The sequence below is a fragment of the Henckelia pumila genome, chromosome 2 (assembly GCF_033568475.1).
Source record: "Henckelia pumila isolate YLH828 chromosome 2, ASM3356847v2, whole genome shotgun sequence".
Taxonomy (NCBI): Eukaryota; Viridiplantae; Streptophyta; class Magnoliopsida; order Lamiales; family Gesneriaceae; genus Henckelia; species Henckelia pumila.
In genome coordinates, this window is record NC_133121.1 from 120,207,658 (window position 1) to 120,233,174 (window position 25,517).

The 25,517-nt window shown below is 35.2% G+C and overlaps 3 protein-coding genes across 3 annotated transcripts; 2 read left to right on the forward strand and 1 right to left on the reverse strand.

Moving 5' to 3' along the window:
* Positions 1-3,386: 3,386 nt before the first annotated feature.
* LOC140880726 (protein PAT1 homolog 2-like) lies at positions 3,387-9,254 on the forward strand. Its single transcript, XM_073285414.1, has 5 exons — positions 3,387-3,688; positions 3,918-4,084; positions 4,661-4,717; positions 5,190-5,271; positions 6,501-9,254. The coding sequence occupies exons 1-5, from the start codon at positions 3,625-3,627 to the stop codon at positions 8,588-8,590; spliced, it is 2,460 nt and encodes an 819-aa protein (XP_073141515.1). The 5' UTR covers positions 3,387-3,624; the 3' UTR covers positions 8,591-9,254.
* Positions 9,255-14,254: 5,000 nt separating this feature from the next.
* On the forward strand, positions 14,255-20,358 carry LOC140885126 (polyamine oxidase 2-like). Its single transcript, XM_073292059.1, has 10 exons — positions 14,255-14,764; positions 16,525-16,619; positions 16,695-16,783; positions 16,860-16,973; positions 17,752-17,839; positions 18,143-18,228; positions 18,311-18,413; positions 18,710-18,807; positions 18,906-19,335; positions 19,713-20,358. Exons 1-10 carry the CDS (start codon positions 14,722-14,724, stop codon positions 20,019-20,021), a joined length of 1,455 nt encoding a protein of 484 aa, XP_073148160.1. The 5' UTR covers positions 14,255-14,721; the 3' UTR covers positions 20,022-20,358.
* A 137-nt stretch (positions 20,359-20,495) lies between these two features.
* On the reverse strand, positions 20,496-25,116 carry LOC140885127 (uncharacterized). The gene is made up of 7 exons (XM_073292061.1): positions 24,623-25,116; positions 23,886-24,033; positions 23,268-23,459; positions 22,892-23,020; positions 22,212-22,381; positions 21,708-21,838; positions 20,496-20,876 (listed from the first exon to the last, which is right to left on the reverse strand). The coding sequence occupies exons 1-7, from the start codon at positions 24,888-24,890 to the stop codon at positions 20,802-20,804; spliced, it is 1,113 nt and encodes a 370-aa protein (XP_073148162.1). The 5' UTR covers positions 24,891-25,116; the 3' UTR covers positions 20,496-20,801.
* Positions 25,117-25,517: the final 401 nt, after the last annotated feature.

Below are 25,517 nucleotides of genomic sequence, written 5' to 3' on the forward strand. Positions count from 1 at the left end.
AACTTTTATTTATCCTAAAACCTATTTTAATAAAAAATAAAAACTCTAACCTAATCTACCCCAAACCCACCGATCACTCACGCTCTTAGCCGCCACCCCCACTATTCATCATCTTCCTCAACCGAGCAGCCCTAAGGAAGAACACCATAGCCACGTTTTTGAAGGTCCAAAGCAAGTCGTCGTCGTCCCGTCGTCCCGGAATCGTCCCACGCACGTTTTTTCTCTTCAATTTCGGTGAAAGACATGATTTTCTTCCACTTTTTCGTACCTATCAGATATTATATTGTGTGGATTGTGTATGCATCAAAAACTTTCAAGTTTTTCAGAAGATGGTTCGGTTGTTTCAGTTTATGCGTAAGGTTCTTTGTTTTCCTTCTTCATGATCACGTTTTCAGGTCCACCATGGCTGGTATGGCTGCTGGTCAGAGTCCTAGGTAGGGTGAGGAGGGTCTGGACCGAATGGCTCGAGGGGCTCGAGCCAAACGAGCCAGGAAACCATCTAGAGTCGATCGGGTCCCAAGGAATCGCAGTCTAGGGTTTCGGGATTAAGGGCTTCGGGTTCAATGGTCTAGGCTGCATGGGGGCTGGGGCTGGGTCAGGTCAGGTCCGCCCAGACGTGGGCTACGTCTGGGCGGCGGCGCTCCAGCCAGGGGCGGCCAAAGCAGGCCGGCAGCAGCCACGGAGTGGCTGCTGCTCACGGCCGCAGCCGAGAAGAGGCTAGGGATCGGGTTCTAGGGTTTTAGGTGTGGTCCGGGTCGGGTCAGTGGTCCGGGTCGGGTCAGTAGGGTAGTGGGTCGGGTTAAGTGAGTTTGGGTCCGGGTTTGGTGGGCCGGGCTTGAGTCTTTTTCATTTTAAAGTATTTTATGATTTAATGGGTTTTTGGGCCAATTAATTAGAAATAAAATTATTTGGTTTGGGTTTTTAAAATTTTAATTAAGTTAGTCCATTAATTTTATGGGCTTTTGAGCCCATAAAAGTTATTGGGCCAGTCTTTGGGCTTTTGGGCCCATTGGGCCAGTTTAAGTTCTTATTGGGACTAGAATGTTTTATGGGCTTTAAATTATTTTAATTGGGCTTAGAACAATTTTATTGGGCTTAAGTATGTTAATGGGCCAGATTTAAGTAAATGGGTTTGAGTGTTAGGGCCAGCAGTCCAGGACCATCCATGAGAAATTTGCATGTATCCTGAATATATATTTAATTATTTTTATGCATTGAAGTTATTTTAATATTTATATGTTAGTAAGAAATTAAATTAAATATATATGAAGGACACACATTTTTATTTAAGTACATGCATTCATGAAATAATTTTATGCATAATTAAATGTTTAAGGTTGAGCAATAATAAAATATTTTATGTTGGAAGTTGAAGTAGTGTGACAATTTAAGGGGGATTCGTCCCCATATGTGAACTATTGAAGGGCAGTTTACTGCCAATTTAAGAGGTGATTCGTCACCGTCACGTACGTTGGTTTCCACGCTGATCAGTATTTAATGTATGATTTAAGGTTACACTACGGATACAACCATGCGATGTTAGAAAATTATCTTGCTCAACAATGTTATGTATTATGTATGTCTATGTTAATTTAAGTTATGTTTATGTCATGATATTTTTTAAGCATGCTCATTCATGTATATGTATGTATTAGTATTAAATTGATTTAAATTATTTTAAACCCTTGTTATGTTAGCATGTTGGGCCTCTAGGCTCACTACACTGGTATGGTGCAGGTGAGTACGTTGAGGATGAGGTTGTACCCACCGGAGGCGAGGATGTATGAGCGGACATGCAGTGACCCCGTGACCGTGATAGTTGTCTGAGTCACATTGCATGTTTTATTTATGTCAGCATGTTACATTTATTTTTTTAGTATTTTTCAGTGGTTGGATTTTGGAATGTTACTTTTAAATATTTTTAGTGCATGCAGTTTTTAATTATTTCCTCATGACAGTATTTTAATTAAATGTAGACTCAGATATTTATTTTATTAAAGAATGCATTTTTATTTAAGTATTTATTTATTTATTTATTTATTTTTAAATCTTTTTATTCTGTGCATATATGTATGGGCATATATGTACATCTTTTATTTAGTAAGTATATATATAAAAAAAAAAATTCCGCATATTTATTTATTTAATAATTATAGAGTTAGGGTCGTTTCAAAGACTCTTATATAAGTTATAGTGATGTGATATTCACTTGACTTGTAGGCTTAAACTAAAGACAGTTGTGCAATTAGACCAGTAGTTGAGTTACCAATATGCATACTATATCAACGGGACAACGTGTGCGGTTTACCCATGATGGTGATAGTTCGAGATCGGGTTCAGTATGCATACTCGAAGCAGCATGCGCATACTGGAGGCGTCTAATGTCTATGTTCTGAGAATGATGTTTCCAGATCTTGATCCCAGAGTACCAGAGCATTCGTGTTTTCATGTGAATGCATCATATGTACACATATACTCGTACTTTTGTACTGGACGTTAGCGTTCACGTCCCTGTTTTTATCTCGGACACCTCATTCGATGAGACAGGTTTGCATACTGTCCAGGAGCTTGTGCAGTGTTCGGTTGGTGACCAGAGCTTCGGAGCAGAGGTTCCCGTTAGATATAGTTTGAGTTGATTTTATGGCTTTGATAACATTCGATTGGGTTGTATTATTATTTGTTTTGGGTTTCAGTTATTTATCGGTTGTATTCCGTCGAATTAGTATTTGTTTAAGTTTTCGCGATTAGATTTGATTAAGTTTAATTGAATGATTATGTTTTTTATTATTATGTGATCCGGGTCGGGTCACTACATATGCGTTAGATTAAAATTATATATATATGTGTGTGATATATTTGATAAAAAAAAATTCAAAAAATTGTACTTGTTGAAATATTTTTTCTGACAACTACCACATCTAAATTCATCCTTTATTTAGTAAGTTAAAGAATATATTAGATAAAAGCACATCAATAACAAAAATATTACAAAATGCAGAAATTTTAGCATATACATTTGATAGAATTCGAAAAAGAAAAGAACAATGTATAATTGAGATAGAAGAGACTATTTAAATTAAGAGTAACACTCCTGTGCAACGGTCTCATTCGTGAGACGGGTCAACCCTATCCATATTTATAATAATAAGTAATACTTTTGACATAAAATGTAATACTTTTTAATGGATAACCCATATAAGAGACCCGTCACACGAATATGACCCGTGCAACGGTTGCATACAAGTGTTTGCCTTAAATTAATTATTTCAGTTTTAGAAAAGAAATTGGGGGCATGAATATTAAACTGATCCATATGCACCAGTAACTACTACGTCAGCCAGCCACTGAAGTAGCCATGAATATGTAATTGAATAAACAAATTGACTCTCACTTTCGTGGAAACGAGCATCAAATTGATTGATAATATACATAAATAAATATTCGCACATACAATTATACAAAGCAACAGATTCCCCCTCTCACTACACGCGACAACTAACCGCTCGCCATGTGAGCTGCTTCTAAACCCTAGATTATCCCGAAAATCCCATTTGCGGATTGGAAAGGAGGAGGGATTTGGTTGCAATGTTCGGTTTTTAGCTTTTCCTTGTTGATTTATTGATTATGGAGAGATCCGATGAAAAGGATTTCACTGACTTCTCCGACCCTTCAAGCAGCTCCATCTCTGGTTCGCCCTAAGCTTTACCAGCTCGGTTTTATCTTATCTTCAACGATCCCCGTTTCGTCTTTATCCATATCGATATATATGAGTATTTAAAAGAAATGCCCTTTTAGGACTATTTATGCTTATGTTTGGTTTTGGTTTGAAGATAATTAATTTTGATCTTGCTGGATTTACTGTTGCAGTTTGCTGATCTTGGTTTGTTTTTTGTTTTTTTTTATTCTTTGTGGTGCAGATAGCGCGCTGTTTGATGCATCTCAGTATGCTTTTTTTGGAAACGATGTAGTAGGTGATGTGGAAATAGGGGGTTTGGAAGATGAAGAAGCTGGTGTTCCTGTGATTGGAGGTGGGTTAGGTGGTGATGTGGAGTTGCACCAGTATCATCTTTTTGATAAAGATGAGGTAAAGGCATATATAAAATATTCACCGTGCGAATATAATTCGTGTGGGCTCTGATGTTTAGGCATTCATAGATTTGGATCTTGAAATACAACATTCTTGGTGTTTGCTTCCTGCGAGGACTTTCTTGTTTAGAAATTCTAAAGATTTGTGTAAATTATTAACATCTCATTCGTGGTTACTATTTATGAAGAGAATAACCGAGGATTCTTGATTTTGCGCATTCTATACTAAGTCGATAGTTTGCTGCTAGTTGCTTTCTCCATGATCAGTTTTTTTTCTTCCTAGTCGTGTTCACTATCCCAGGCTTTCTCCACGCTGCTAGAAATATAGACCGTGTGAAACATTCATTTATTCCTTGGTATTGATTTCACATACATTTCATAACGTATACAATAATGGGCTTGGGTTCTTGACTCTTAGAAACCTTTCAGCATCTCAATGTGTTGCATTTGTATGCATGGATAATATATTCTGTGTTAATATTTGTTGTAGTGAGTTTTAATGTATAAGTTTGTTCTGGCAGTTATTTGCATGGAGTGATTGGCCTACTGATTGAACTTTATTTACATTTCCCAGGGATCAGGATTTGGATCATTATCTGATATGGATGATTTGGCTACTACATTTGCCAAGGTAAGCTGGCATACAACCAAAATTTGTCAAGCCAGATAAGAAACTCAAATTAGTGGAGCTGCATGTGTGTATTAAAGGACATCCCGATTCTCATTTTCTTTTGTGCCTGCACAATATTTCGTCACTTCTTATCTTTATTAAATGTTGAGAACACTGAGTAGTGAGTGTTGCTTTAGAAAAGAAAACAGCCATAGAACAGGATGATTGAGAAACTCCTGCCTGGTTGTGGGCATTTGACTAGACAGTAAATGCATCGGGAATTGCCAAAGTGGTATAATTTTTGGGTAAGCATAATTCAAAGTAAACTACGGAGTACTGAAATTTCTCTACTGATAAATCTGATAGAAAATGTCATTGAAAGTACCTTTTAGTGACATAGAAAATTGAAGAAACTTTTTTTTTTCTAGTTGTTTTGTCTATTCAAATTATTGCTTGTTCTGTTTTTTCATTTGCCTCAATTATAATTTCACAGTTGAACAAAGTTGTTTCTGGACCCAGACATCCTGGAGTTATCGGCGATCGGGGATCTGGATCTGGATCTTTTTCAAGGGAGAGTTAGTACTTGTCTTTTTCTTTATTGTAGAATCCTTCCCATTTTTACTTAAATTTATTTGCTTTATTTTAAGTATTATATGGTCAATTCTTCATACCCATATCTTGTTAGGAACTGCATATTGCAAAAACCATATGTTTTTGTTGACATCCTGCTATTATAATTCTTTATAGCTATGACCTGTGCCGGACATTGATGCCCCTTTTTTTTTTTTTTTTTTTTTCAAATCATGTATATGTATGGAAGCATAAATAATGAGTCATATGACCCATAAGATGTTTGGTAGGTTTCAAGTTCAACAGTAATTGGAGCAGTTACCCATCAAATCCAATTCTGGATCCTTATTCTTCTGAAAATATATAATTTACAGCTTCAGGGCTTCGGTTCTGAACACAATATTTTCTCCGAACTCCGAAGTAGTGGTAGCTAATTGTAGTGACTGGTGAACATGGGGTTTGATATAATAGGTGGGATGAGGAACCTTGGAGAACTATGATTGTTGGGACGAATGTTTTGACTTCTTAAGTTTTGCCATAAAAGTAAGATAGTGACATGGGCAACCCTTAATTATGATGTAAAGCAATGGCAAAGTTTTTTTTGTTATATATGATGTAAATTAGAGTTATTGTTCTGGAATACTAATATAAATTATCTATTCATCTAAGTTTGTCCATCATGCACAACCAAAGCTAGTCAGGATTGTTGAGCTTTTAGGTGGATTCAACCGTGTACTTGATTAATCGCAAGATATAATGAAATGAGTTGGATTGCATTATTGATCTAGTAGAGCTTTTGTTTAAATTAAACCCAAACATATTACTCTGAGTGCAGTTGTTCGCTAGTTTTACAAATACCAAGGCAGACCATCCTAATCTCAGGCTTAGAGATAGAAGAACGGTGTTTGAGCGACGCTGGTTTTTCCTGAAAGTTTTTAGATATCTTTTTGGAAAGTTTATCTGGGTGTCTAACTTCAAGGTTTTCCTCTATGTGATCTGTCCTAAATGGCTTATTAATATTACTTTTCGGTTGTTTCTCATCCTATATCTTTTCATCACTATCTGGTCACAAACTAACATTGTGAATGGTAGGATCATATAATTTTTGTGTGTGTGAATGAGGTTTAGAAAATATAAACCTAAACTTTATTTTCAGAACGATTTCTTGAAATTGTCCTTGTATCATTATTCTTGGACCTTTTGGGGCTCTCTGATTAATGCCATTTTACTTCAGGTTCATCAGCTACAGAATGGACACGAGAGACTGATTTTCCTGATTGGCTTGATCATCATATGTCTGACTCAGAATGTTATGAGGAAAGTAAAAGATGGTCATCACATGCTCGTCACTCTCCAATATATCATGTGGAACCAAAGTCATTGTACAGAGCATCATCGTACCCTGAGCAGCAGCCGCAACAGCTGCAACACTATAATAGCGAGCCTATTTTAGTACCTGAGTCATCTTTCACTTCCTTCCCTCCACCAGTATCTCAACAAGCTCTGTTGAGTAATTCTCATCACCTTAATTTGTCATCTTTATCTGGTGGAACGCAGTCACCCCTCTCTGCATTGAACAACTCTGCATTGTCTAATCGATCTCTCTCGCTTGGTGGTATCCCAAGAGGGTTCCATAATAATATTTCAAACATGTCACTCCTGGCCTCACCCAATATATCATGTAATGCGCGTCTGCAAAACCACTGGAATAGCCATGCTGGTCTTCTTCATGGGGATAATTCGATCCTCTTAAACAATATTTTACAGCATCAATATCAAAATGGACTATTACCATCTCAGCTGATGTCTCCACAGCAGCAGAGATTACAGTTTTCATTTCAACCATCATTAGCTCATTTTCCAGCTATGCAATCTCGCTTATTTAACACCTTTCCGTCACCATCACCCTTCAGTAAATCTGGTTCCATTGATAAGAGGGAATTAAAGCCTAAACCAGCACACAAAGGTAGACACACAGTGCGATTCTCTGATCAAGGATCTGATGCTAGTAGTAAAAAAAGTGACAGTAACATACCACATTTCAGATCAAAGCACATGACTGCTGAAGAAATAGAGAGCATTCTTAAATTGCAGCATGCTGCAACCCATGGTAATGACCTGTATGTGGATGATTATTACCATCAAGCTAGTATTGCTAAGAAATCTTCTGAAACAAGGTCGAAATATCGATTCTGCCCATCTCACCCAAAGGAGCAATCTTCCCGGTCTCGTAACAGTTCTGAGTCACAACCACATCTCCATGTGGATGTTCTTGGACGGGTATGCTTTTCTTCAGTTCGCCGGCCTCGCCCGCTTCTGGAAGTTGACCCTCCACCCGTTGCTTGTGGTGATGTTAATGCCGATCAGAAATTATCTGAAAAGCCTTTGGAACAGGAACCAATGCTTGCAGCAAGGGTGACAATCGAGGATGGCCTATGTCTACTTCTGGATGTGGATGATATTGACAGGATCTTACAGTTTACTCAACCCCAAGATGGTGGAAATCAGCTTAGGAGAAAGCGCCACACTCTGCTAGAAGGTTTAGCAGCCTCTCTTCAGCTCGTTGACCCACTTGGAAGAGGAGGCAATTCCGTTGGCTTGTCTCCCAAGGATGATACCGTGTTTCTTCGTTTGGTTTCTCTATCCAAGGGCCGAAAACTCATCTCTAGATTTCTTCAACTTCTTTTACCAGGTAGCGAGCTTGCTCGAATAGTCTGCATGGCCATTTTCCGCCATTTAAGATTTCTATTTGGGATCCTTCCTTCTGATCCAGAAGCTGTTATTACCGTCAACAACCTTGCTGAGACTGTTTGTAATTGTGTTAATGGCATGGATCTTAATTCACTTAGTGCTTGTCTTGCTGCCGTCGTTTGTTCTTTGGAACAGCCACCTCTTCGTCCGCTAGGCGGCCCTTCTGGTGATGGTGCCTCGGTCATCTTGAAGGCTGTTCTCGAAAGAGCGGCTCACTTGTTAAGAGATCCTCATTTGGCCCGCAACTTCAGTATGCCGAATCCTACCCTATGGCAGGCTTCATTTGATGCCTTCTTCGGTCTTCTGACAAAGTACTGTGTGAATAAATATGACAGCATTTTGCAATCATTAATCACTCAAAATCCCCCCCACACGCTGGTAATTGATTCAGAAGCTGCAAATGCTATAAGCAAGGAGATGCCCGTTGAACTTTTACGTGCTAGTCTTCCACACACTGACGAGAATCAGAAGAAACTGTTACTGAATTTTGCTCAGCGATCCATGCCAGTTACTGGATTTAGCATTCATGGCGGAAGTAGCAGCCAAATAAATCCAGAATCAGTTAAAGGTTAGCAGTGACTTTGGCAAAGCTGCAAGTGGAAATGTGAATAGTAGATGCTGATCTGAAGGTCAGATCCGTTTATGTGCTTTTATTATTGTCAAAGCATGATGCATTCTTTAGGTATGTTTTTATTGCCTAAAGTTCTACTTTTAGCTATATTTTTAGTGTCTTAAGTGTCGTCCTTACCGTCTAGCCCTATCTACCCCGCGTTTTTTATGTTTAGGTCAGGATTATGTTCTGCTAATTTCGATGAACATAATATAATACCTTGCATAATTGTGTATTATGTAAAACCTTTCTAAAAACTCGGTGACAATACCCTTTTGAGTGTGATGACGAAGGGCTTTGTTTTATTGCTCTTTTGTGAACTTGGGACACCTGGAACTTGAGAAGGGTGAATTTCTGTACATCTTTTAGGGGGAATGAAATTTTCTCAACAGAAAGTAGCATCAAGTTGTCATCAAGAAAAAGTATTAGCTCGATTAACAGATTTAGTATGAATAAATTTGATGTCCTTTAGTACAGCTTTTTTAGCTGTCACTGCTGCATTTGGTGTTGTGTTGTACACATTTACTTGTCCCAGATGCGCAGATTTGGATCCTGTATTTCTTAGGAGTCTCTTGAATGAATAATTTGCAATGTTTCTTGTTTATGATTCGTTTGTGCCGTTTCGCATATTATTAATTATAATCAGGGATCTTTTTTTCCGTATGTTTTTTTTTACAATATGGTTAGCCGTGTTATCAAATTGGAGTGTTGGTTTGACAACACACTAGGCAGCTTTATATTAGAAAATTGATTAAAATGACTAAAAAACAAAGATAGCCGAATAGATTGAAATTTGACATGGAGAATCAGATTTACAAAGTGATAAATGTATAAGACCAAAATTGTGGTATTCAAAATTTCCTATTGCAATGTTTCTTATGGCTCATTTCGGCCCTCCCATCGTTCACAATATCATTGAGCACTGTTTTTTGCGCATTATATGATATTTATGGATTACATAATTTCTTTCCGTTCGATACATTTGGATTTCTAAAATATTACAAAAGATTGCAAGGGCAAAATCTATTACAATTAAAATCGATTGCTTTGTGATAATGTGGAATGTCTTGGACTTGTGGAAAGTTTGAAATTAAATAATAACCGTAAATTGTGATGCGTAAGAAAATGGGGATGATTATGTTTGGAGGCCAAAAAAAAAAATAAAACAAAAGTTGGATATTTGATTATATATTTTTGGAAAGGGAGGATGGGTGCTTGGAAAAAAAATTCTGATAGCGACGCAGAAATGTTCTTTTTCATATGTAATTAATAAGGGTGCATAAAGTCTTGTAAAAAAAAATTGCTAAATATAGTGAAAGTTTATATATTTAGAATAGATAAAAAAAAAAAGAAAAAAAAAAAGAGACGTGACATTGTGACTTACATAATTAAGACGGAGATAGTAATATTTTTCTATTAGGTTTATGAATTTCACGTGTATTAAATATGAGACTTGTATACGTTTACACATATTTAAAGGTTTTCTTTTTCCGATTTTATAAAGGAGAAAGGTGACCATGAATTTAGGATACGTTAATAAATTCAAGAAAATTATTTATTATTATTATTTTTTTGGATATGAAAATTATTTAGTTAGAGAATAAGAAATCTACTTTTGTTTTCTCCTTTTGTTTAATTTTGTTTAATTTTTTATATTTACTGGATGGTCATTTCACTATGGGGCCCGAAATGAACTAAATGGATTATTAAGACCGCTATTCAATTTAGTTGAGATCAGTGGGCATTTGCACATTTATGGTGTGCAATGTAATAATAATAATAATAATAATAATAATAATAATAATAATAATAATAATAATAAAGTCAGATTTGATTTATTGTGCTTTTAAATCGTGACAACTCACTTTATGAATAATCAAATTTTGATGGTGAAACGTAGGGGTGATCACATTTTTTAAAAAATCGCCCGAACCGACCACCCCGCATCGCTCCGCACCGTCGTATCTCATTTTTTGAAATAACCGCAGTTTTTTTAAAAAATAAAAACCGCCCCGCCGCCATTGTTCGGTTATAATTTTTGGCCCAAACCGTTCCGCATCGCACCGCCGTGTATAGTGGTATTTAGCTAGGGTTTTATTTATAGCACATTGTATATACATTATACACAATAGATTCGATCTTATGCCGCCTCCATTCTCTTCTCTCCCAACTCTTCAAAAAAATTTCTCCTCTTTCTTTCTTCATAATCTATTTACTAGTTCTCTATCCAAATATTAATCTGCAACCTTGCCTAAACATATTATAATTGATTAACTTTATTTTGTCGCTTGATTGTTATTTTATTTAATTTTATTTTGTTTATTATAGTTTTCATTCATAATCTAATAATTTGAATAATTTTTTTTCCATTTTACCTATCATTAAAAAAACCGCGAACCGAACGTAACCGCTTAAAACCATCGAAAACCGCAAAAACGATTTTACATATAAAATCGCAACAAAAAAAATAAAATATAACCGAACCGCAATTGGCAATTCGATTTGAATTTCTTATGAAAAACCGCAAAATAATCACCCGTAGTGAAACGCATCAGTTTGAGATGACAAAAAACAAATAAAAAATTTATAAATTTATTTTTCAAAAGCTAAAGCAAGAAGTTGTTGCTACGTGTACGTAGTTGCCAAGATTGAAATGGGTTGGGAGTTGGGACGACTTAAAAAATTTGATAAGAAAAATAACTTTAAAAATACTTGTAAATTTGTCTTTTACAGGTTATAAGATTTCATTTTACTATGTTATTTTTATATTTTTTTGTTATTTTTCAATGTATAATGATGTGACATTAATGTAGTGTTAATTTTATCTTAGTGTGATGCTCACATGTGTAATGTTATACTAGAATTCTCGATAAAAAAAATTTCAAAAATTAAAAGATCATTATTAAAACCTAATTTTGATAACATGCATGAAATTGCAAATATAGATGATAAAATTTGTAATTCCAATTTTTTAAAATTGAATATTTAATAGAATAATGTTTATTTAAATAAAAAATGATATGGAACGAATACCCTCACGTTATATCAATTTATTAAATTTTAATTTGGTTATACGAGATCATATATATTTATTAACTTCAGTACTTGTACAATTTTAGAACCTTCGCTTCAATATTAAAAGTTATATTTATATCAGCGTGGACCCAACTCAGATTAAGATAATATTAAAAAAAAAATAAACATGTATTTCTAAAGAATTAATTAATAAATAAAATTATTATATAGTATATATTTTTAAATTTCAGAAATTAGTTTCATTCTTGATGTGCTATGCTTTGTAATTAATAAAATGACGTTTCGTGATCCCATCAAAATCAAATGTAGTTGTCCTTTTCAAATTTATTTTTTTGTTATTGATGATGAAATTCGCGATTATTGTTTGTCTTTTATGTTAATTTGATAAATTTTCGAACTAATATAATAACTTACAAATTAGGCTAGTTAGCTAAACCACTCTAGTCAACTCGTACGATGATAATTTGATTGATTTTTTTTTTTTTTTTTGAGTTTGAGAGATGTGTTCTTATAATTGAATCTCGAACTTGAGATTTTATTATATACTCGAGACCTTAATATCATATGAACTACATGTCATCAATGAATGATTTGATATTTTGATTGATGGGTTAGTGTGTTGCTAGCAACTCTAAACAATCTTTTATATGATAAAATTAATTACTACTTTCCATATAATTTACGAATTAAAAAAGTATTTTAAATTAATTATAATAAATAGACAATGTAATATAAAATATTATATAAAATTGTTATAAGTTTAAATAAAATATTTTTATTGGTCATAGTACATGCTAAGTATTGCTAACGAGCTTTTTAATAATATTAGAACTATAACATTTGAGAAACACAAAAAAAAGTGTGAGAATTGTCTCACGGTTTAATTTTGTGAGATAAATATCTTTTTTTGATTAAAAAAATATTATTTTTATGTCAAAAATATTATTATTTTTTAATTCTATATATAGATCATATCGACATATAGCACAAATAAATATCGATAAGACCGTTTGACATAACGTTTTAGAAAATACCTAATACATCATTCACTTCGTGCGTGCTTCGCATATACTTGATACTTATATCATTAGCGTGACACCAAAAGCCACTTTAGAATGTTGTTATCGCATAACTAAAAATGAAGCATCTATGAATACTTTCAAAGATCTTCCACCCAAATTATCATATGATAAAGCCCATAAAAAACATATATTTAAAAATTCAGTTAAACGAAATGTACTTTGATAATTCTTAAATTAATTACCAATATAGACCACATATCTGATGATTTTGAAATATTATTATAGTTCTGATATTATTATATACTCTCATTCTCTCAATTTCATACTAAACAAAATTTTTTTTGTACCACCGATTTAGAAAATTCTGTTTTCCTGAAAATTTATATATTCTTAAATAAAACATTAAAATAATTCTTATGAGTCTATGACCACCATAGATTTCATTATTTCTAGATAAAAATTATCTAATTTATCTTATTCACATATTCTTCTCGTCATACTATTTATCCATCTATTAATTATTTATTTTACATCAATCAAATCATTAATCATTTATCTTACATCAATCAAATCATTAAATTTAAATTACTATATTATCCTTATAAATAATATTATTCATATTTTATTTATTCTTAAAAAGACAAAATGGTAATTTATCATTTTTATATAAAATTTAATCAATCAAATCAAATAAACTATAATCTATCAATCAAATCAAATACTATATTAACTATCATTGTTTATTTATATTATATTATATTACTTATCCATGTATTATTTACTCTATCACACGAACCAAACGATACTCAAAATTGAAAGCAATGATGAAAAACAAAACATACTATTTTTCAGTTGTAAAATACTTTTACAGAACATTTGTTCAAACTCATACTTATTCTAAAAAAAAATGTAAAATATTTTATATATATTTTTTTAAAAATATTTTTATTAAAACGTTTTATAAATACTTGTAACAGAGCATTGATTACATTTGGATTAAGAAGCCAAAAGAGAAAAAAAAAAGTGTTTTTTTTTAAAAATAAGTGTTTTTATTGTTTCAAATATGCTTGAATAGATTTAAAGAACTTTTAAAAGCACTTAATTAAGTCAAAATAATTGATTTTTTAGAAGGTAATATTTATAAATTTTCAAATATTTTTTTTAAAAACTCAAATTTAAAAAAGTGCTTTCAATCTATTTATCCAAATACAAAATTATTACAATTTTTACTTAAAAGTTACTTTTAAAACCTAATTAAAAAAAACACTTTTAAAAATAAAATACTTCTTTATTCAAATTGGTCATAATCTTGTTCAAATTTGACTCTAAGAAAAATTATGATTCTACCACCTACCTATATACAAATCTCTCAACCATCGGATTCATTCATGTAAAAAAAAAAAAAAAAAATCGTATTTATTGCCCTAGTATATTTGCAATATTTTGAAATTTTCAAGATTTTTATATATGCACGAATCGCGTTCGAGATATCGAATATTTATATCGGGTATATAGGTACATACCTAAACCCGTGACATGAGTTGGCCGCCATGCTCTATAAATAAAGGTCCAATACCACAAACAATTTTCGTTGCCCAAACTTTTCTCTTTCCTCACTCATAAATTACCTTCTATTTCATCTGCATTCAAAGTTGGCACAATATCTGCGCACAAACAAGCATAATTTGCTTCTGATTCTTCGAATTTTGTTGTGATCGTAACTTGATTTGGGCTACTTTATTTAATTTTGATTTTTTTTTTCGCTTTGTTGTTTTTGCGTGATCGAGCGAGGAGTTGTTTGGAAGACGCATGAGTGGGTTGGTCAAGCTGGGTATCTCTTCGATTTCCAACCATTTCATTACTTTCATTATTCCTTACTCCAAGACGAACATTTTCTTGTTGTTCATATTGCTGTTGAGATTATCGAAGCTTCTGTTGAGACTGAGATTAAGACTCAGCGATTTTTCCATTGATCTGGATTCTGATTGTCTTTGTTGTGAACTTTTCGACGAATTTTTTGGTGTTTAATTGGAAACATGGATTCACAGTGCAACAACGGCAATCGCCAATTACAAGCAGGTGTGTTTTTGAATCTTTTTTCATCTCTCCGTTCCCATTTTTTTTATAAAAAAAATCTGGTTAATTTCGTGTTTTTTTGTTCTTATTTGATTGCTTTGGTTTTAGTTTGCTCTGAACTTTGGATAAAAAGGGATTAATGGCGAACCCGAACAATTCGATAAATCGAACATCAACTGACGAAGGGTTGGTTCGTTCCACAGGCTTATAGATCAATCAATTAAATAAAATTATAGAGTAAAATATTATCCTTCCTATTGATACGTGGAAAATTTTGCATCCTACAAGTTGGTTTTACATGATGGAAAATTGGAATAATTTAGCTTCATGTAAAATCATCGGCAGAATCTTGGTTGTACGATGTTGACTTGGACAACTAGTTTCTTTGTATTTCATTTGACTCGTTTGGTGAATCTTTCACCATTGGCTCGGGTCTGCCCAGAATTAATTAATATCTGAAAAATACTATGCAGGAAGGGTATAGGAATGTAGCCAGCATGGGAAATCGTTCTTCAATATAAAAATATCTTCAGTTGACCTTCACCGCTCTACTCGACATAAAATAATTGTTTTGTAGAAACCCATAATCCTTAAACCACAAAAATAAAAATTATGGGTTTCATGTTGATTTCATATGTGGCTGCTACATCTTTATAAATACTTAGATGTGAAAGAGTAGTAATTTTGTCATCTCAAATGATGTTTGTTCCTCTCTTTCTCCCATGTCAGGTGGAAGTTTCAGATTTTTTGTATCGTCTCATGGGTTTCTTTAAATGAAAAAAATGTTCTTGTTATTAATCCGTAAAAATCTAAATCGAAAAAGAACACTTCTATTCACTCATCAGTTATTCCATATTCAAACAGAGTGATTCGAAAAACTTTCATGTCACGATCACCGTGCATGGGTATCATATATTAAACTGCGGTTTGAATTATTTTTTAATGGGGTCGAGAAGCATGTGGATGGTAAGTGGGATGTGAGGTCGAAGTGAGCTAGTGGGGGTAAGTTCTAACTTTCAGTGGCGAAGTGGATCAAGCACTGGTAGATGGTAGTGGAATGATGATGGCATCATTTACACGTTGGGTTCTGTGACGATTTTTGAGGGGTTTAAAGGGGGTGGGGACCAGAAAGTTCGGTTAGGTCCAATGAAGTGAAAAACTAAAAAGTCATTAGGGGATGGGACAAGTGGAGGTGTACATATTTTTTGCCCCTAAACTCACTGGGTGATACAATGTTGCTTACCTTCAGGTTACTTCTTTATTTCCAGAAACTAGTTTATCTGAAGGCTACAAGCCAAGCTTGGTGGTAAGCTCCCGCTGTCTTGCTTTAATTTTTAGGCATGCTGTACGTCCTATTTCGTTTCATATTGTAAATTTGACTGTGGATCGAGGCAAAATGGTCTGGTGGCTGTCCAGACGTGGTTGGGTGTTCTTAATGGTTTCCAAGAATCAAACACATAATCATGTCCCCGTCAAGTAAATATTTAGGTGTGAACATTGAGACTCAATGGATCAAAATTCCCTGATTGACTAATTATCATTTACTTTGTTTGATACTTGTAATGTAAATATTTCTTTTTATGCTTTGTTACATCAATAAAAATGGCAGAATTCTTGTCATGTGATAAATAGTTCGTTCTTATTTAACAAGCGCTGCTACAAATACAAACTTCAACGTGTGGGAGGAGATATATGCTCTTTAGATATTTCAGAGGTTGTATCTTAGTCAATTTTTTAAATTCTATTAGTTATTTTCTATTCAGGAAGGAGGCATGCAACCTCTCCTTCTGTCATTGTCATCGGTGCTGGTTTTTCCGGCGTTGCAGCTGCACGAGCTCTTCATGATGCCTCTTTTCAGGTAGAAACTGGGTACATATATTTTTATCAGTTGCATGATTATTGATAGTGGTCTTAAAAGTATGAGTTCTTCCAGGTAATTGTGCTGGAATCCCGGGATAGAATTGGCGGTAGAGTTCGAACTGACTATTCTCTTGGTTTCCCCATTGATTTGGGTGCATCTTGGTAATTCAGTTAAGTATACGTGGAATCTCTGTTAGAGTATTGCCTTCTAATCTCCACCTGAACATCCTTGTTTCAGGTTGCATGGTGTTTGTAATGAGAATCCATTGGCACCTCTTATAGGAAGACTCGGACTACCCATTTATCGCACCAGCGAGGATAACTCGGTTTTGTATGACCATGATTTGGAAAGGTTATTCTTTGGCCTTTCAACTTGCGATATGATCATCTTCAAGATGCTGAATGTGTTCCGTTCATTTTCGGCCAATTCATATGGTTTGCATGTGAACTTCCCTTTCAAAAGAAAAAGGATATACATCATAACTAAGGCAACTCATTGATAAATTTTAGTGATAGTCTTTTGAGAATTTCCTTTTGAAGCAAGTGACGTGAACAATCTAGTCTAGATTCTATTCTTTCTCTCATTTGCTTTTGGTCGAAAGAGACCCGGGCTCAACTTTAGCTGATTATTAGAATTGCTTCATCTTGATTCTGGTTGAGAACCGCTAGGAAAAAGTATACTTTATCTACGTCTTTACCGAAAGGTCTAGTAGTTCAGTAAAATAAAGAATCCGTCAATGAAGCTGTAATTCGAAGTAATAACATAGGGTCCTACCCGCAATGTTTCCTACTCCTCCTCCTCATCGTTGATACCGACGGGACCCCAAGATGGCATTAGCACGAAAGAATCATGCCATACTACAGACGATAACAAATTTACCTCGAGTTCGAGTCCGGTATGCCTTAAATTAAATAATTATGTATTATGTAAAAGTAAAGTTTTCGATGTCAAAGACGCCCAACTACCTTGACTAGCGCAATTGGTATATCGGTCTTATTTTCATTTTATTCCATCACCATTTTCATGTAATTATCTTTTCTAGTTTGTTTGCCAACATACACTTGAAAATTCTTTTCTAGCATCACCTGGCAGTAATGTTTGGTGGCTAATATTTTATTTCTTTTTTCAGTTATGCCTTGTTCGATATGGAAGGGAAAAAGGTTTCCCCAGAACTTGTATCAAAGGTTGGCAAAACATTTGAGAGCATACTGAAAGAGGCATGTTTTCCTGACCATCTTTGCTGCCCGCTTGCTGAGAATTTTATGTTACACTGGAAATTTAATGTTTGTGGATTGGGTATCTGTTGAATCTGTAATATTTAAAATAGGGTAAAGAAAAATAAACATAAGAAAGATCCAGATAACTCGTCCACAAGACTTAATTTTTTGTCATAGATGAGATGCCGACGTGCCCAAACTTCTATTTTTCTCTTGACATCATCACCCTTATATGTATGTAACAAATATTTTGGAGATTTTATCTCTGTTTTTTTAACAGTTTTTTTGCTGTGCCATCTGCAGACGGATGTAGTACGACAGGATCATAGTGAGGACATGTCTATGCAACGTGCCATCTCCATTGTTTTGGAGCGGAGACCAGATTTAAGGTTTTATAACGTATAAACATAATTGTTGTCTGATTTATGCCTTTATGATGCATTACAGAGTGAAAAAATATTTGCACTGCAGACAGGAGGGGCTCGCTCAAAAGGTGCTGCAGTGGTACATATGCAGAATGGAAGGGTGGTTCGCTGCAGATGCTGATACCATATCACTCAAATGTTGGGACCAGGTAATTTCCTCTTCATTGTTTTTCCCCTCGTCTATCTCTTCTTTGTGTCATTGTCAAGATCATTTCAAATACTGTGAAACTAATTATTGTGAATATCTTCTTATTTGTCATCTATTCTTTCACAAAAACATTTGAGACTCACTAAAGCTAGAGAATATTGCTCCCTAAAACTTGCAAGGACCTCACTTGAGCCAATAGAGATGTTCCTAAAATCACATGGAGATTAAGAGCATGAGCCTGAACTTTGATTGTTGGCCTGGGTGGTTAATGTGCTTTGTAGCATTTGGGTTTTACAGGAACAGTTGCTGCCCGGTGGTCATGGGCTTATGGTGCGAGGATATCTTCCTGTTATCAATACGTTAGCCAAAGGCCTCGACATCCGTTTAAGCCACAGGTAAGAAATAGTTGGTTGCTCCAACCGATGGATTGTTTTTTGTCATCTCTACCCCATTTACTGCTAAGCTTAGCCTTTTGGTTTCTGTTTTATTCAAGAGTGACAGAGATTTTTAGGCATCATAATGGAGTGAAAGTAACCGTTGAAGATGGGAGAACCTTTGTAGCGGATGCTGCAGTCGTCACTGTTCCTCTTGGTGTCCTCAAATCAAATCGCATCAAGTTTGAGCCGAGATTGCCTGCATGGAAGGAAGAGGCTATTAATGGCCTTGGAGTTGGTCTCGAGAATAAAATAGTCATGCACTTTGAAACCGTCTTTTGGCCAAATGTTGAGTTCCTGGGAGTTGTTGCAGATACATCTTATGGGTGCAGTTATTTTCTTAATCTGAACAAGGCCACAGAGCATTCTGTCCTTGTTTACATGCCTGCAGGGCAATTGGCACGGGACCTCGAGAAAATGTCTGATGAGGCTGCTGCTAATTTTGCTTTTGTGCAACTCAAAAGAATCCTTCCAAATGCTTCTCCACCGGTATTATTGTATTTTCTATTTCTGTATTCAGGCTTTCACTTTAATCTTTTTTTTTTTAACTTCGTGTGCATGTGAATAATTGAAAAAGGGGAACGAGTTTATTGAGGAACAGAATTAGAATCTAGAAGAATTCTAGCCTAGCTCTAGCTGTAAAAGACACACAATCTCTCATAGTGTGCCTTACACATAGCTAAATGTTAACCAGTTGTTTCATAATTGATCAATTCTAAGAACAGAGTTGTCATATTTGTAAAAGATTATGTTGTGTTTCTTTCTTTAAATTTATTGTCTGTCTAGTAATTATCACAAAGCCGAACTACTTTATTTATCGAAACCAAAGAGCCTATCACACTCAGTTCTTTCTATGAATCATGCAGATACAGTATCTCATTTCTCGTTGGGGCTCGGACGAGAACTCATTGGGCTCCTACAGCTATGATATTGTAGGCACACCACATGATCTGTTTGAGAAGCTAAGAATCCCTGTCGACAACCTATTTTTCGCTGGAGAAGCTACGAGTTTGGATTACACAGGGGCTGTCCATGGTGCGTACTCCACTGGATTAATGGCAGCTGAGAGTTGCAGAATGCGTGTCCTGGAACGGTACGGGGAGTTGGATCTTTTCCAGCCGGTCATGTGCGAGGAGGTTCCGGTTTCTGTACCGCTGTTGATTTCTCGTATGTAACTTCAAGAAGAGTCAAGTGGTCGAAAATTTCTGACATTGGAGAGGTTGCTAGTACATTAGACGTGATGATTGCTTTGTGAGAAATTGTGGAAACAAAAGTTTCCAGAACGAATGATCAAAGCATTGGTTTCTTGCGTTTGTGCTTGGGGCCTTCTTTGAGGTGAGAAAATTGAGAAGTATGGAGTGGAGATTTTCAATTTAAAATAGTGGAGCTACTGTTTTATGTTATGTTTGAAAAATAATTAAATTGACTGTTGATTGGGTATGAACTATATTTGTTGTGGAACTATGTTAAAAACTCGTATTGAATTATCCAAAAAAATTAAGTTGTAGAATGTGCAATCTGTATCTGCGGATAAATTTGAAAATACTTGTGCTACTCAAGGAACTGTGAACAACAACATGGCAGAGTTCACAATTCGAGCTATAGATACCTTGTCCATGAATCATCAAGTGTAGGTCCATGAAGCATAATTTCCCAATTTTTCGACAAAATACAGTTCTAAGCGTTTGAAATAAATGACCCTTGCCCGAGAACTCGGGATAATGACAATTTTCAAGCAACAAGTCTGTTTATGATACAAATCCAACACCAAAAATTTGTTTCTATCACCCTGATCTTATATTTGGACCAGAAATCCCATTCATTTGACGACTACATATAGCAGCATGAAACACTGATTTGCAGAATAATAGCAATTTCACAAACAAAAAAGATTGCTTTCTTTGTGATTTCACCTTGTTCACTGTACAAATAATGGTCCTTGATAATATGTACAGTCACCTTCCCAACGTGTGAGATTGTCTCATTAAAGAGTTCCAAGCAAGCAACGCAGCACCTACAGCCGGCTCAACCTAGTTTTGTCCATGAAAAAACACAAGAAAAAACTGAGGTCAACATCCGAAAATGTTCACAACTCATAAGTACAAAATGGGATTTTCTAGTCTAACATTGCTTTCGATTCATGAGATGCAGGCTCCCAAGAAGAAGAGTGTCACAGCGAACAAGAGAAACACAAACAGGTGGAAGTGGAATTGAAGATGCTTATGAGCTAAAACCTAAGTATCGGAATGATAATATTCCTGTCAGAGATACAAATAAGGATGGTAACTCCTGGCATTTTCACTACGAGACAGCGAGAAATTTGAGTGACTGGATCTTCTCATCGAGAAATCACATAACACAAAAGTTGTTGATATTGTATGCACTTCTTGCCTTCATTGGCACAAAGATAAAATTATTGCGCGAATGACTCTACCAAATTTAAGAAGAGTTGGCCGGAATTTTGTGACTAAGATCATTTTGCTATGATAGTTTCTGGTCCACTTGGTTACCTAATTTCGAAAGGCAACTGTCTCAATTAAAATTAAAAGGTAGTTTCTTACGGTTTCTATAACATAAGGCATGGTGTTAAATCCTGTTTTGCATATCCTGCTAAGATAAAAAATTATGCTACCTGCACAGCAATATTTACTTCATCCTAGGATCCACAATCTTATGGTTGCTAAATCCATTGAGGCAACGAGGCTCTCAAGTATGAAGAAATTCGGAATTCACGTGGAATCTATTGAGTTTTGCGACGAAAATATTGAGAGATGAAATAAAAAGATTTTAGATGATGAGATGTCAGAGAATCTAATGTAAGTGGCATGGAGAATGGAAGCAAACAAACAAGATATACTCACCTTTGGACGAATAGGAAGAACCCCAGGGAAGTCCTTGGAGATGCAATTAATTACTTCACTGCCAATGTCCCATCTCTTATTGGCTTCAAGAACACCTCCAACCATTACGAGAGGAAAATTATCCATTTGATCTGAATAAAAATTTTCAGTAGGATTAATAGTAAGAATGGAATTTGTGATTTAGGCTTAATTTTATACTGCCAATACAGCAGATCATATATTATCAAGAAAACAAATGTCATTGAGTGCAAGATGCTTTCACGTAAGGGAAATTACAGTCCAATTAAAAACCCATAAGTAGTATGCAGATATTCGGATAAAAATTGTAGCAGCTCAAAGATTTCTCAGATTTCTAACATAAAAATTTGGTCACATTGCCATTTTCAAGCCAGTGGGAAAGTTGGAGTGAAGTAAAAAGTAGATAGGACATGCGAGAGAGGCATAGTATACATCACATGACATCATAAATTTTAAGTTCTGGGCCCGGGGCGCGGCATGCCGTACCTTCACCACATAGCTCCAATCTCTCGACGACAGCTTTAACACTTGAAGCCAACTCTTTAACGGAATCATGTAAAATCTTGTTAGCCACTGGATCGCCAGCATCTGCACAAGAAACCACAACTGGAACAAGAGCAGCTATCCTTGCCCAAGATGGATCTGCATAGGTCCACCTAAAATCAAATTTAAGTATCCTTATTTCCCAGTATTGACATTCCAATGCTTCATCTTACTTCACATATCTCATTGCACGAGATTTTTTTGTTTTTCTTTTTAAACTGCACACAGAGGTTCTATCTTTATCTGGTGCCAATTGACACACTGCCGTACATCTGACTAAATCAAGAGCTGTACCACACAGCAGGTCAAAGTTAATTAAATCATCAATTGATCCTTGTTCTCATCGTAGTTTGAGCTCATATGTAAATATGTGCTACTTTATAATTATCAAAGTAGCCATGACACTACAAAAGAAAAACAAATAGCATCTGTTTTGTTGTGTCGCATGAATGTAATAAACTTTGAGGACAAAGATGATACAGACATGAATATTAGTATACTTTGTAAAATCATATTCATCTGCAAAGTGCCTGTCAATCAGCTACAGTTATTATATTCAAATGCAACTAGGACTAGCACAATGAAATTTATCATTGCTGATCATCTATGCATCAGTAGCATACCCGATTAGTTCATCTGGTGAAGAAAGCTTGAGTTCATGCAAGATACTGTCCATCAATGTTGTTTCTGGGCCTCGACCATCGTGAGCCCTTATAACAGCTGTCAGTGCCTGCGCAGCTATACCATACCCGCTGCAACTCAACATAAGAAGAACAACGAAATTGTAACCTAAAAAATTTAAGATGTAGTTGTGAAAAATAAGTAGACTAGTTGGAAAGATGCACTGGCCATATATAACATATTTTCTTCAGGGAATTAAGTATAACTGTCGGTAAACTGTAAAGGGGCATAAGTTTTGGCATGTGTACATATATAAAGAACTAAATACATCTCGACCAAGATGGCATGCATGTACAAGTACTATAATAAAACCTCTACCTTCCCCAGTCACCTAAAACTGGTCCGGCACCAGCAGCCCGAGCTTGTCTCCCATCTTCTGTAAATCCATAGGCAATGGTACCCGTACCAGCTATGAGAACACATCCATGAAGCTTTCCCATAGTCCCACAAGCCAAAGCTGCCACAGCATCATTCTGAACAAATAATCTGACATGGCTGGGAAATATTTCTCTGAGAATACAACGGAAAATGAGAACTCAAGAGTCAGAAAAGGTAGTGGTTAATGATGGCATGAAATTAAGTAAGGGTTAAAAAGGTGAGTCGGTTTATTTAAATTTGATAGATCAAGATAATCAAAGTTGAAATACTGAGAGATTCTCGCAAAATGTAAAACTCTTAGTATTTAAGTTGTCCCAGCAAGTCTCTACACCAAAGTGAGGCAGAGAAATCAGATGGTGTCAATAATGTAAAGTTGCAAAACTATCCTCATCTTATGATGAAATTCGAGCGTTCATATTGGGGCGACCAGGACACTTTAGAGCTGGAGTGGGGTAAGGCCTTCTAAGAATTCCGAGTTAAAGTGATTTTCTACACTGAAAAAATAATGTATGCAAATGTATAAGAATCCATGGAAAATAAATTCTTAGTCAAGTAAACCTCAGCCAACTGAGTATACGATGCTGATCTGTTGGATGATTAACACCAGATACCGAAAGACATACAGCTTGAACAGCAGAACGTGTTAAAGCTGACTTTGAGAGAGCTTCTGCCATAACATGCTCTAAAGTGTCTCTAGCAGCAGTTTCTGTTTAAAAAGTACAAAGAATTAAAACATCATTCAAATTTCTTGTTATAAGATGGGGTTGACGAACTGAACCCGTCATAGTATCTTTTTTTTTTTTTTTCCACTTAACACATTCAGTTCAGATGATATTTCACATTTACATTATCAAGTCATTAACTCCAGGACCTCAATGCAAATTGTAACATACCAATTGATTTTCACATACTTCAGCACTCTACATCAATTTGAAAACAAAATGACTAGTCTTCAGCTAGAAGAATTTTATTGTTTGGCAAATCCTCATCTAGTATCTTCTCCTCACCAAAATTATAAGTAAAATCTTGGCCAATGCTCAAAACCACCCCAACCCCATCCCACTTAAAAAAACCGGTGTATATATCTATATCCCTTCTGCTTTTGCTAGGATAATATCCCCACAACCAGGATCATTTTTACTATCCAACGATATTATCCCACCAAGGCACCATGCTAAACTAAAAACATGAGCCCAAATTTTCCAACTACAACACGGCAAACAAAAACCAAACGAAACGAACAAAATGAAGTACAAGAAACGTAAATATGCATACATGAAGAGACACAAATATACCTCCAACACTGTTGTGATTGGAACAGCCAGCCACTGCCCGAGCAAGGATGGGCAGAGGGTCGGGCACCGGCTGAGTAAATGGTAAGAAAGACATGCATACACACACAGTAGAAGTGGTCCCACCGTCGATACCCAGGATCACTTTTAGGCCATCAACGCCGCCATTCAAGAACACGTCATCGCCACCATTCAACCCATTATTACCGTGTGCGGCAGCCACCAATTGATGCTCGAAATCCCAGATTTCCCGGTTCCTATACCGCTTCATTTGGTCGTGAAAATGAACTCAGAAGTGGCAAGAACTTGCAGATGTTAATATAGAGTGAAATGGGTTGTTTGGAGAGGAGAGGGTGATTGGTGGGATTAAATTATTTGGGTTTTCGGAGAAATATAGTATTTGGCCGGCAACAATGAGACAAACGCTTGAGGTTTAACTCTGTGAAATGGACGAGTGTGGAATTCAATTGAATATTGAGGTTTTTGATTTGGGAAACGCATATTATATATTCCAAACGAATTGATATTGGTTGCATATTTATATTTGGGAAACGAATCGATGGATTCACATAATATTTTTTTTATGAATTGACTAAATTTCATCGCACAAAATTGAATCATGAAATTGATGCGATTTTTTTTTGTGTTTATATAATTATGTATATGTATCTTAAAGAATATTCTATTTAGCTTTTACGAAATATTTTATAAAAATTATGTGTATACGTTAGTATTTAAATAGTTTTGTAGAAAACTACGTTTATTATATTTACGTATATTTATATTATTTGTTTTGTTCACTTATATTTAATAGATAGATAAGCATAATCAGTTCAAATTTTTGCCAACTAGTGGTCAATTATAACTGACAGGTAAAACCTATCTTACGTAGTGTGAA